We start from the raw sequence: 13,712 nt of genomic DNA, 5'->3' as shown, positions 1-13,712 counted from the left end.
GTTGATTATGATACGTATATTAACAGGTTATGCAGTGCATGGTACCCTTGGGGAGTATTGTGGTACAGATGTAGGAGTACGTTTGTATAATATCTTGTACAGAATGGAGATCGGGAAGCTGCTTCATGCATTATGATGAGCAGAGAGTCATGCCAGCTCTGTGCTGTGTGAGGTTGGGCAGCTGGAAGTCGCTCCCATGAGTTACAATGAGCAGCTGATCACACTGGCTCAGTGCTGTGTTTTACACCCAGTGATGTTGAGGGTAGACAGGGCGATAGAAGGATCTCAGCAGGAAATGTTGACCATTTATTAATTTCCATTGATCCTGCCTGACCTGCTGAGTTCCTCCAGAAACTTGTGTGTATTACTTTGGATTGCCAGCAACTGCAGACTTTCTCGTGTTGACAAAAAAAGTGTTTGGCCTGCTGGCCTTTATCAATCAGAGCACTGAGTGTTGGAGATGGGATTTTATGTTGCCATTGGTGAGGCTGCACTTGAGGGATTGTCCATTTTTGGTTACCTTGATATATGAAAACTATCATTGACCTGACATAATGCAGTGAAACTTTATGTGACTGTTGCCAGGACTCAAGGACCTGAGTTAAAGGAAGTTTGGCAGGCTAGGACTTTATTCCTTGGAATATTGAAGACTGAGGATTGACTTTATAGAGATATATAAAATCATGAAGGATATAGATAAGGTGATTGCACATAGTCTTTCTGTTCTTAGGGAAAGGGAACCAAAGGCTAGACGGCACAGTTTTAAGGTGAGATGGAAAATATTTAATAGGGACTTGAGGAGCAACATCTTCACTCAGAGGGTACTTTGTATGTGGAATGAACTGCCAGAGAAAGTAGTTGAGGCAGGTACAATAGCAATATTTAAAAGACATTTGGATAAGTACATGGATAGGAAATGTTGGAGGGATATGGGGTCAACTATGGGCAAATGGGTACCTTGGTTAGTATGAGCAGGTTGGGCTAAAGGACCTATTTATCACTTTATTACTCTATGACTCTGTGAAGGATTTTAGTTAAGGGAGAGATTGGATCGACTGGGTTTGTTTTCCCTGGAGCAGCAAAGGAGGCTGAGGGGGTGACCTGATGTAGGTATATAAAATTACAAGAAACTTAGATAAGGTAGATAGAATCTTTTTCTGATGGTAGGGGTATCAAAACTGAGAGGTTTAAGGTGTATTTTAAAAGGAAAGTTGTTTACACAGGGAGTGGTTGATATCTGGAAGGTTCTTTAGAGGAGGTGGTGGAGTCAGATACAATCATTATGTTCAAAAGGTGTTTAGACATTTGAATAAGCAAGGCATAGATTCAAGACTGTTTAATTTCATTCCATTCTAAGCATAAAGGAGAATGAAATAATTGTTAACAACATACACAAAATGCTGGAGGAACTTAGCAGGCCAGGCAGAAGAATAGAAAAGAGTATAGTTGATATTTCGGTTCGAGACCCTTCATCAGGGTAGTTGACATTTTGGGCTTAGACCCTGATGAAGAGACTTGGCCCAAAAGGTCAGCTATATTCTTTTCCACAGATACTGCCTGACCTTCTGAATTCCTCCAGCATTTGTGTGTGTTGCTTGGATTTCCAGCATCTATAGATCTTCCTTTGCTTGAAATAATTGTTACTTTGGATCTGATGCAGCACAAAAAAACACAATAAGATAAAGAACACAATAATAATAAAAATTCACCATTAATATAAATACATGATAGCTTATATACGGCGATTAATTGTATAATCACGAAGTGATTCCAGGCATAGGAGTGTCTGTACATAAGGTGACTGAGAGGAGATGATAAAATAGTGGAGGGTGGGTTCGTAGGTGCAGGTGTTGATCAGCCATACTGCTTGGGGAAAGTAACTGTTTTTGAGTCTGGAGGTCCTGGTGTGAATGCGAAGTAGTTTCCTTCCTGATGGGAGTGGGACAGACAGTCCATGAGCAGGATGGGAATGATCCTTCGTAATGTTACTGCCCTTTTCCAACACCTTCTGTATACAGTATTATGTTCTAGATGGCAGGTAGACAGAGGGTTATAATCCTAATGCAGCAAATGGGATTGGTGTGGATGGACAAGTAGGTCAACATGAGCGTGATTAGCCAAAGGAACGGTGTCTCTGTTTGATTCTTATTTTATGTCATTGGATGTAAGGCTTTTCTGAGATAGTGTGAATGTGGCTGTAAAAACTGGAACTTTTCTTCACAGGTAACCTACTGATTGTGAACTACTTTTGTAAGAGTCACTAAATTAACAATAGTCAAATAGGTGGTGCAGCTGGGGAGAGAACTGATTACTGACACAACCTGTGTTTGTTACAGATTCATTTGTGAACAGTCAAGAGTGGACACTGAGCCGGTCTGTCCCAGAACTAAAAGTGGTGAGTAACCATTTTGTGTCTGCCTTCTGTACTCCAATGCCTTTCAGTTGGTGATTTTGACAATATCATCCCTCAGGTTAGAGGTGCATTCTGGCCATGTGAACATGTGAGCCCTGAGCCCCCATACAGGATGCCTGTGTATCAGTTTGAGTACAGCGTGTGGGTCTTCAGCTTACTGAGTCCTTGATTAATCCTGGACAACTTCAAAATTCTTTAGTTTTGACAGCTGGAGAGTAGTTCTTCACACTTATGACATACCTTTGGGATGGTGTAAAGGGTTGGGAAGTAGGTGGATGAGTCACGACCCGCAGAAAGCCTATCCTGTGATATGCCACTCTGGCCACAGTTTTAATGCAATTGATCCAAAGTAGTCAAAGTTGAGTTTACTGTCATGTGAACAAGTACGTAGAGTGGATTCTGGTTGATTGGCTATCGGTTAATCGGGGCAGCAATTTATTTGGGACAAGTCTAAAAGAACAAAAACAAATTGAAAAAATAGCCAGGACTCCTTTCATTTATTTGGGATACTATGCCCCTGTTGCCGAACAGTTTCCAGTGCATCAGTTGTATGCATTTTGTGTGGCCTTTAGACACTAGACTGTGCTTAGAGCAAACAGTTTTAAAATAGCTTCACTTGCGCATGTTTGTGTTCAAAAAGCAGTGATTTTTGGAACTGATAGTTGGCGTTTAATAAGCAATAAGATAATTTAGAACTGGTTTGTTCACTGTGGTTTCAAGTGTTTCGGCTCGGAGAGGCCAGAAATGGCCAGGAGTGAAAATGAAACGATTTCACTATTTCAACAATTTCAAGAATTTGAAGGTATTGACAATTATCTTGAATGTGACAGTGAAAATGAAGATTTGGAGGATGCAGTCATTGAAAGCATTGTATGAAGGCAGTTCATTATCTGCACTATGTGCGCTGATTTCATTCATGTATAGTCAGTCAAAAGATCGATAATTATTAGAAACTAATACAGTTTTATAGTACTGTATAACAAATTATGTATTTAAATGAAATACGGAACAAGTTTTATAGTACTAAAGTGGTTTTGATAGTGTCCTAATTTGTTCTTTATTTCATTTAGGGAAACATAGAAATCTATAGAACATTACAGGCCCTTCAGCCCGTAACGTTGTGCCGACCATGTAACCTACTCTAGAAACTGCCTAGAATTTTCCTACTGCATAACCCTCTATTTTTCTAAGCTCCATAAGAGACTATCTACGAGTCTCTTAAAAGACCCTATAGGGTCTTTACCACCTTCGTTGGTGGTGCATTCCACGCATCCACCACTCTGTGTGAAAAACTTTACTTCTGACATCCCCTTGTACCTACTTCCAAGCACCTTAAAACCATGCCCCCTTGTAGGTTAGCCATTTCAGCCCTGGGAAAAAGCCTCTGGCTATCCACATGATCAATACCTCTCATCGTCTTATATAACTCTATCGGGTCACCTCTCATCCTTCGTCGCTCCAAGGAGAAAAAGCCAAGATAGCTTTTAAAATGTAATTTGTTAGTTAAATAGTTTATCCTTTTTTATACCTTTTTAATTATTTCTATGAAACTTTGGCTAATTGGGGCAGTCACTTAATTGGGCCAAAATGTACTGATCACAATGTGTTCCAATTAATCAGAATCCACTGTATATGCATAGGTGCAAGAAAAACTTAACCAACTGCAGCACCAGATAAGCAACATTAACAGGAACAACATCGTTAAACATAAATTATGCTGATTTCTACAAGGAAAAAAACTAAAATCAGGGCAAAAAAATTATTTTAGTGCATTGATCAAAATGGTTTAAGAAGTGGCTAATTGATGGTGGTCTCTGACTTGTGGATGATAGTGCTACTGAAGTTAAATTATCAGCCTAGGCCTGAATACTGTCCAGATGTTGCGATGTGCAGGTATGTTCTGCTTCATTTGCTGAGGAACTACCAATGAATTTGGACATTGGGACCCCAGGCACACACCCTGTATATTCTCTCTTCTCATTAGGCAAAAGATAACAAAGGCCATCAGGCTCAAGGTTAGCTTCTACCATACTGTTATAAGACTATTGAGTGGTCCCAAGATAAGATGGACTCTTGACCTCATAATTAACCTTGTGAAGACCTTGCACCTTGTTGTTTATCTGCACTGCAGTTACTCTGTTACTGTGATGCTTTATTCTGCATTCTGTCATTGTTTTCCCTTGTATTATCTCAATGTACTGCTGTGATGAAATGATTTGTATGCTTGGCATGCAAAACAATTTGTTTCACTGTACCTCAGTACGTGACAGTAATGAACCAATTTACCATCAGTGAACATTCTCACTTCTAATAATGATGATTACTATGCTTCTGACAATAGCCCATAGAGTCCTGGGATTGAGAAGATGATTGACCTTTATCAACCCACCTTTCACCTTTAATGTGAGGTACGGGAATGCAGAAGATGAGCCATCATCTGATGGATGGGAGCAGGATGGCTTCCTGTTGGTGACTTGTACACCTAATTCTTATCATGTATAACTTTACCTAGTGGATACTCTTCCCATTGATATCATTTTTACCAGGGGTCATGACACAACACTTAAATGTTGCCTTGATGCTGTGATAAGATTGTTTCGTCTTTCTGTCGCAATTCACTTATTAATTTCAGTCCCATGGTTTCTGTGCTGACTTCAACTAAATCCTCATCTTCAGACCAAAATAAAATAAAAATAAACTAATAATATATTGTGGCGACCCACTTTCTGCACAGGCGAACCGGCTCACAAATAGCCAGCGCGCGGGGGAAGACTTTGGTAATGCACGCCTGATGTCATTTCCGTCCGGAGTGTGCGGGCGCTAGGGATTAAATGCCAGCGCCGTGAAGTTTGAATAAACTAGTCTCGAAACGACTTACCGACTGCGTGTCGTTATTTCAGCGCTGTGTGTAGCACATCGCTACATTGGTGACCCCGATGGTCCAAACGGGATTTGGACCAAAGATGACCGACTCTTCATCTGTTCACGCAGTTTCGCTAAAACTGCCGACTTTCTGGATGCTGCGACCACGCGTGTGGTTTAGCCAAGCAGAAGCCCAGTTCCAGATTCGGCAGATATCTTCTGATTCCACGCATTACTATCACGTGGTGAGCGCCCTTGACAGGGGAAGGCCGCCCAGGTTGCGGATTTCATACAGTCGCCCCCGGAAGGAGGCAAATATGAAGTATTCAAAGCGCTACTCATTGGGACCTTTGGCCTCTCACGGTGTCAGCGGGGTGCCCGCCTGCTTCACCTGGACAGTTTATGAGACAGACTGCCATCAGCATTGATGAACGAGATGCTGGCCCTGGCTGATGGACACAAGCCCTGCCTCATGTTCGAGCAAGCGTTCCTAGAGCAACTGCCCGGTGACATACATCTGCTGCTGGCCGACGCAGATTTCAGCGACCCCCGGAAGGTGGCAGCCCGGGCATACGTGCTGTGGAAAGCCATGAGAGAGAGCGTGGTGTCTGTCGGTCAGATTACCAGGCCACGTGTGCAACAGCAGACCAGACAAGGCCAAGCAGGGGGGCGCACACAACACAGAGGCAGGAGTGAGGAGGCCAGTGAACAGTGGAGTTTCTACCACCAGCGGTGGGGCGCAAAAGCCCGCCGTTGTTGCCCGCCCTGCAAGGGCCAGGGCCAGGGCCAGCTGCCGCTAATGACTATGGCGGCTGGCCAGTAGGACAGTCTCTTGTATGTCTGGGACAAACAGTCGGGACACAGCTTCTTGGTCGACACCGGAGCAGAAATCAGTGTCTTGCCCCCGACGGGGTACGACACCCGCAGCAGGAAGCCAGGACCCACCCTGAGGGCCACAAACAGCAGCACAATACGGACCTACGGCACCCGCACAGTGCAGCTGCAGTTTGGCGCCAGCCGGTTCACGTGGGACTTCACACTGGCCGCCATGGCCCAACCACTCCTGGGGGCGGACTTCTTGCGAGCTCACAGCCTGCTGGTTGACTTGCAAGGGAAAAGACTGATACATGCCGAGACTTTCCAGGCGTTCTCCCTGGGTGAAGCCAAGTTGCCGGCCCCACACCTGGACTCCATCACGCTGTCAGACAATGAATTCACCAGAATCCTGGCGGAATTTCCATTGATTCTGTCACTGCAGTTCACGGCAGCCATGCCCAGACACGGGGTACAGCACCACATCCCGACCCAGGGACCACCCCTCCACGCCCGCGCACGAAAGCTCCCCCCAGAAAAGCTCAGCCTGGTGAAGGAGGAGTTCAAGAGGATAGAGGAATTGGGGATCGTACGGAGGTCCGACAGCCCATGGGCCTCCCCCCTGCACATGGTGCCCAAAGCAGCTGGGGGTTGGAGACCATGCGTCGACTACCGCAGACTGAATGAGGCTACAACTCCTGACCGCTACCCCATGCCGCACATACAGAACTTTGCAGCAAACCTGCACGGGGCAAGAATATTTTCCAAAGTAGACCTCGTCTGGGGATACCATCAAATCCCAGTGCACCCTGAAGACATCACCAAAACAGCACTTATCACCCCATTCGGTCTGTTCGAGTTCCTCCGAATGCCGTTTGGCCTGAAGGATGCCGCACAGACGTTCTAGCGGCTAATGGATGCGGTGGGACGCGACCTGGACTTTGCGTTCATCTATTTGGACGACATCCTTATAGCCAGCAGTAGTCGCCAGGAGCATCTGTCCCACCTCCGCCAGCTCTACTCCTGCCTGAGTGATTTCGGCCTCACAATCAACCCGGCCAAATGCCAGTTCGGTCTCGATACCATCGACTTCCTGGGCCACAGGATTACCAAAGACGGGGCAACACCTCTGCCCACCAAGGTAGATGCGATCCGCCACGTTGCCCGGCCCAACACAGTCAAAGGCCTACAGGAGTTCATTGGTATGGTGAACTTCTACCACCGTTTCCTCCCCTCAGCAGCCCGTATCATGCGCCCTTTGTACACCCTGATGTCGAGTAAAGGCAAGGACATTACTTGGGACGAGGAGGCCGCGGCAGCTTTCGTCAAAGCCAAGGAAGCCTTGGCAGATGCTGCGATGCTGGTGCACCCCAGAACGGGCGTCCTGACCGCCCTCACGGTGGACGCATCCGACACAGCAGTCGGTGGGGTGCTGGAGCAGATCATCGAGGGGCGCTGGCAACCCTTGGCGTTCTTCAGCAAGCACCTACGACCACCCGAACTCAAGTACAGTGTTTTCGACCGGGAGCTGTTGGCACTGTATCTGGCAATCCGGCATTTCAGTTATTTCTTAGAAGGCAGGCCGTTCACCGCGTTCACGGACCACAAACCGTTGACCTTTGCGTTCACGAAGGTGTCCGATCCCTGGTCGGCTCGCCAGCAGCGACATCTGTCCTACATCTCCGAGTACACGACGGACATCCAGCATGTCTCAGGAAAGGACAACTTCGTGGCGGATGCACTCTCCAGACCAGCTGTCCAGGCCCTGTCCCTGGGGTTGGACTATGCAGCACTGGCGGAGGCGCAGCAGGCAAACGACGAGATGCCCAGCTACAGGACCGCAGTCTCGGGTTTGCAGCTGCAGGACTTTCTCATAGGCCCAGGTGAGAGGACCCTCCTGTGCAACATGGCTACCGGCCAACCTCACCCCATCGTCCCGGCAGCCTGGAGGCGGCGAGTTTTCGACTCCATACACGGTTTGGAGCACCCATCTATCAGGTCAACCATCCGGCTGGTCTCCAGCAAGTTTGTGTGGCACAGACTTCGCAAGCAGGTCAGTGAATGGGCCAGAACGTGCGCGCAGTGCCAAACAGCCAAGGTGCAGCGGCACACTAAAGCCCCGCCGCAGCAGTTCAAACCCACCCACTGGAGGTTCGACCACATTTATGTGGATATCGTGGGCCCCCTACCAGTGTCCCGAGGAGCACGGTACCTCCTAACTATGGTAGACCGGTTCACGAGGTGGTCAGAGGCGGTCCTGCTCACCGACACATCTGCCGATTCCTGCGCCCGAGCACTGATTGCAACCTGGGTAGCACGCTTCGGGGTACCGGCCCACATTACCTCTGACAGAGACACCCAGTTCACCTCCAGCCTGTTGGGAACGCAGCTGCACCACACTACTGCCTACCACCCACAGTCGAACAGACTAGTGGAATGCTTCCACCGTCACTTGAAGTTGGCTCTCATGGCCCACCTGAGAGGACCTAACTGGGTGGACGAGCTTCCCTGGGTCTTGCTTGGAATTCGCACAGCGCCCAAAGAGGATCTGCACGCCTCGTCGGCCGAGTTGGTGTACGGCGCACCCCTGGCCGTCCCAGGAGAGTTCATACCAGCCCCAAGGGGGCAAGAAGAAGAACCCTCAGCAGTCCTGGACAGACTATGCAAAAGGCTCGGCAACCTGGCCCCCGTACTGACTTCACAGCATGGACAGACCCCGACCCATGTACCCTAAGACCTGCAGAACTGTAAGTTTGTGTTTGTACGAAGGGGCGGACGCTGGGCACCGCTACAGTGGCCGTATGAGGGGCCGTTCAAGGTGATTAACAACAACGGGTCCACGTACATTCTGGACTTTGGGGGGAAAGAGGAGGTTTTCACGGTGGACCGATTCAAACCAGTCCATGTGGACTTGGTGCAGCCGGTTGAGGTTCAGGCACCGCGGCGCAGAGGCAGACCTCCCAAACAGAGGCTGATCCAGACTGTGGACATTGGGAAGTGTATCGCCGGTTCTGGGGGGTGGGGTTTATGTGGCGACCCACTTTCTACGCAGGTGAACCGGCTCACAAATAGCCAGCACACGAGGGGAAGACTTTGGTAATGCACCCCTGACGTCATTTCCGCCTGGAGAGGGTGGGCGCTAGTCATTAAATGCCAGCGCCGCCAAGTTTGAATAAACTGGTCTCGAAACGACTTACTGACTGCGTGTCATTATTTCAGCGCTGTGTGTAGCACATCGCTACAATATGTATTTATTTATGTGTGTGTACATATGTATATGTTTGCGTGTGTGTGTGTGTGTATATGTATGTATGTCTGTGTGTATATATATATAGTTATGATAAGGCATCAATGAATATAGAATTGAGACAGGTTTTGTTATAAACAAATAAAACATTTATTAAACACTGCTCAATAAAAAACCAGAAGTAAACAAACGACTAACTTAACAGTATGTTAACTGTTATACGAAAACTCAAATAGTTCTTAAAGTGATGAATGCAAAAGTCCAATTGATTTACACAGTCAATTAGGAGAGACTTTCCTAAAGTAAAGAATTCCTTGACGACGTGACGTTACTGCTGATCCCAGTCGAAATATGCCTTGCCCGAAGGATTTACGACGAAGGAAATAAAAACGGCTTAAAGGCACTGACCTTTCCTTGGCGAATAACCCTGCTCCAGCCCTTTCTGCTCTTATAGCAGGGACTATCTCAGATGCAGGTTACTATCTCTTTGAATTAAGATTAAATAAGATCAATCCTGTATTACCGCCGACAACACCAACTTTTGTTTATCCTTCTGGTCTCCGTACTTCCATAAATCTTCACTCTCCAACTGGACTAGACTGGCAGTATTGTAGCGAAACTGCCAGCAATAACCTTTGTGACCTAAGGCAGAAAGCAAAACTCCACTTTAAAACCAACACTGCGTCATGAGACGAATACGCAGCATAACGGAGTCACTGACGAATTAAACAACGAACTGACCAGCATCACAGCAAAGCTTTCCCCTTTTATACCTGTTGATACAGGCCATCACATGACCTCTCACTGACGGGAAAATTACATCACCCCACCATCCCAAGACCATTACATCATACTCACCGGATACTCAATTCCATCATGTGTGTGAGTGTGTGTATATAAATATACACATATATATATAAAAAGAAATAGGACACAGAACTCTACAGCACAGGAACAGGCACCTTGGCCCACTGTCTGCACAGACCAAGATGCCAATTTAGACAAACACCATCAGCCAGAGAATATCTGGGGTGGGTGTGCTCTTTGATTATTTTGGCTGCTTTACTAAGGCAGTGAGAAGTGTATACAGACTTAAGCAAGGGGAAGCTGGTTTCGTGATGTGCTGATCTCTGTCGTTTCTTGTGGCACATTTACCACCTTTTTCCTTAAACACTATATGCAGTTTATTCATGTTCTCTTGTGAAGAACACAGTGTGATGTGGTATGTTTGCCTTCTGCAGCCAGTGCATTAATAAAAGTTTAGATGTTACCTTGAAGTTGTACAAAATGTTGTTGGGCCAGCATCTGGAATACTGTGTGCACTTTGGTCACCACACTCTGGGAAAGATGTGGCTGACCCAAGGACTAGACTAGATTCCAAGGATGTTGCCTGGGCTGAAGAGCTTGAGTTATAAAAAGAGACTGGATAGGCTGGGACTGTTTTCTCCAGAGCAAAAGAGGTTGAAGGATGACTTGTAGTGAGCGATACAGTGCCTATAAAAAATATTCATCTTGGAAGTTTTCATGTTTTATTGTTTTACAAGATTGAATCACAGTGGATTTAATTTGGCTTTTTTGACACTGATCAACAGAAAAAGATGCTTTTGTGTCAAAGTAAAAATAGATCTCTACAAAGTGATCTAAATTAATTGCAAATATAAAACACAAAATAATTAATTGCATAACTATTCACCCTCTTCAAGTCGGTATTTAGTAGATGCACCCTTGGCAACAATTACAGCCTTGAGTCTGTGTGGATCGGTCTCTTTTACCATTACACATCCGGACACTGCAATTTTCCCCCCTTCTTCTGTACAAAACTGCTCAAGTTCTATCAGATTGCATGGGGATCATGAGTGAATAGCCCTTTTCAAATCCAGCCACAAATTCTCAGTTGGATTGAGGTCTGGACTCTGGCTTGGCCACTCCAGGACATTAACTTTTTTTGTTTTTAAGCCATTCGTGTGTAGCTTTGGCTTTATGCTTGGTGTCATTGTCTTGCTGCAAAACAAATCTCCTCCCAAGTTGCAGATCTCTTGCAGACTGCATCAGGTTTTCTTCCAGGATTTCCCTGTATTTTGCACTCTACGTTCACAAGCACTCCAGTGCCTGCTGCAGTGAAGCATCCTCACAGCATGATGCAGCCACCACCATGCTTCATGGTAGGCATAGTTGTTTTTGATGATGCGCGATGTTTGGTGTATGCCAAACATAGTGCTTGGTCTGATAGCCAAAAAGCTCAATTTTGATTTCATCAGACCATAGAACCTTCTTCTAGCTGACCAGATACTCCCACATACCTTCTGGCAAACCCTAGCTGAGATTTCATGTGAGTTTTTTTCAACAGTAGCTTTCTCTTTGCTACTTTCCCATAAAGTAGCGGCTGGTGAAGCACCCGGGTAACAGTTTTTGTATCCGCAGTCTCTCCCATCTCAGCCACTGAAGCTTGTAACTCTTCCAGAGTTGTCATGAGTCTCATAGTGACCTCTCTCACTGGTCCCCTTTTTGCATAGTCACTCAGTTTCTGAGGACAGCCAGATTTGCCATATTCTTTCCATTTCTTGATTGTCTTAACTGGATCCAAACGATATTCAGCAGCTTGGAAATTTTCTTGTATCCATCTCCTGACTTTTGCTTTTCAATAACTTTTGTGGAGTTGCATGGAGTGTTCTTTTGTCTTTGTGGTGTAGTTTTTCCCAGGATACTGACTCATCAGCAGTTGGACCTTCCAGATGAAGTTGTATTTTTACTGTAATCAATTGAAACACCTTGATTGCACACAGGTCTCCAAAACAGATCTCTATTTAACTAATTATGTGACTTCTAAAACCAATTGGCTACAACAGTGATTATTTGGTGTGTCATATTAAGGGTGTCAATTATTTTGTGTTTTATATTTGTAATTAATTTAGATCATTTTGTAGAGATCTGTTTCACTTTGACACTAAAGAGTCATTTTCTGTTGATCAGTGTCAAAAAAGCCAAAGTAAATCCACTGTGATTCAATGTTGTAAAACAATAAAACATGGAACTCCCAAGGGGTAGGGGATGAACACTTTATATAGGCACTGTATGTAAAATTATAAGCTGCATAGATTGGGTTGATACTGAGTTTTTCTCCTAAGACTAGAGGGCAAAGGTTTAAGGTGAGAGGGAGGAGGTTAAAAGGGTAGCATGAGAGCATAGCAATTAGCACAATACTTTACAATGCCAGTGATCAGAAAGTGAGGTTCAGTACCCGCCACTATCCGTAAGGAGTTTGTTCATTCTCCCTACACTGTATGAATTTCCTCCGGGTGCTCCGGTTTCCTCCCACATTCCATAGATGTACAGGTTAGTAAGTTGTGGACATGCTTTGTTGGCACTGGAAACATGGCGGCATTTGCAAGCTGCTACCAGCGCATCCTCAGATTGTGTCAGTTGTTAATGCAAACGATGCATTTTACTGTATGTTTTGATGTACGTTTGACAAATAAAGTTGATTTTCTTTGGGGTAAATTTCCACACAGAGAATAGTTGGCATAATGAATCTGGTGGTGGAAGCAGGAAGAGTAACAACATTTAAGAGGCATTTGGACAGGCATGTGAATGAGCACCAAGGGGCATAGAATTATGAGGGTGGGTGGGATTATTATAGATAGGCAAGATGGTTAGAATAGTGATGATGGGCTGAAGGACCTGTTTGTGTATTGTGCAACTCGATGACACCTATTGAATTGTGACCTTGTAAACCTGTGGAGTTGCTGGGACCCAGGGGCCTGGTGTTGATCGCTTTTCCCTGGTGGGCAAACTGTGTGTTCTGGCACAGATCCTCTTGGCTGATTGCTGAGAATGATCAAGAGCCAGTTGTTCAGTTAATGAAGGGCTGCAGCTGCTGTTGATTTAGGGCTGTTCCCTGCAATTACTGTCTATGCTGACATGAAGCGAAGTGCGTATCCACAGGTTGAAAACAGGCCGAGTGCCCACAACAGCAGAGTCAGCCTGTTTAAAAACACTCAAAGGTTGTTACATAATCATACATAACTTAGTGCTGCACATACAATGAGTTATTGTGATTTCTTTGTATTGATATGGGCATGTTGTTTCTTGTTCATCAGAGAGAGAGAGAGAGAGAGAGAGAGAAATCCGTATCTGAGATAGAGCATCTATGAGTGACATGGAGAGAGGGAGAAAGAGAGTGAGCTTCTAGCATTATTACTAAGATGTGGACAAGGTAGATAAGATACCAAAGACAGACAGACAGAGGCAGAATGGGCATTGCAGGAAGACGGAGAAAGAGGACATTGTATCCCAGAGAACCTTGGCCCTGATGATGTCAATCATCCCCATGCAGTGAAGTCATAAACAAGTCCCTTTTCCTTCTCTGTCATTTCCTGA

The 13,712-nt window shown here is 45.6% G+C and overlaps 1 protein-coding gene across 2 annotated transcripts in view; it reads left to right on the top strand.

The window, feature by feature from the left end:
- Window positions 1-13,712, top strand: part of agap3 (ArfGAP with GTPase domain, ankyrin repeat and PH domain 3) — a 514,810-nt gene that overhangs the window by 290,891 nt on the left and 210,207 nt on the right. For both annotated transcript variants that reach the window (XM_073044964.1, XM_073044954.1), the window contains exon 2: window positions 2,337-2,395. In XM_073044964.1, coding sequence (XP_072901065.1) covers window positions 2,337-2,395 — 59 coding nt within the window. The remainder of the gene's footprint in view (window positions 1-2,336; window positions 2,396-13,712) is intronic.

The sequence above is a fragment of the Hemitrygon akajei genome, chromosome 1, assembly GCF_048418815.1.
Source record: "Hemitrygon akajei chromosome 1, sHemAka1.3, whole genome shotgun sequence".
NCBI lineage: Eukaryota > Metazoa > Chordata > Chondrichthyes > Myliobatiformes > Dasyatidae > Hemitrygon > Hemitrygon akajei.
Note: the sequence above shows the minus strand (reverse complement) of the source record. Positions and strands in the feature narration are given on the sequence as shown.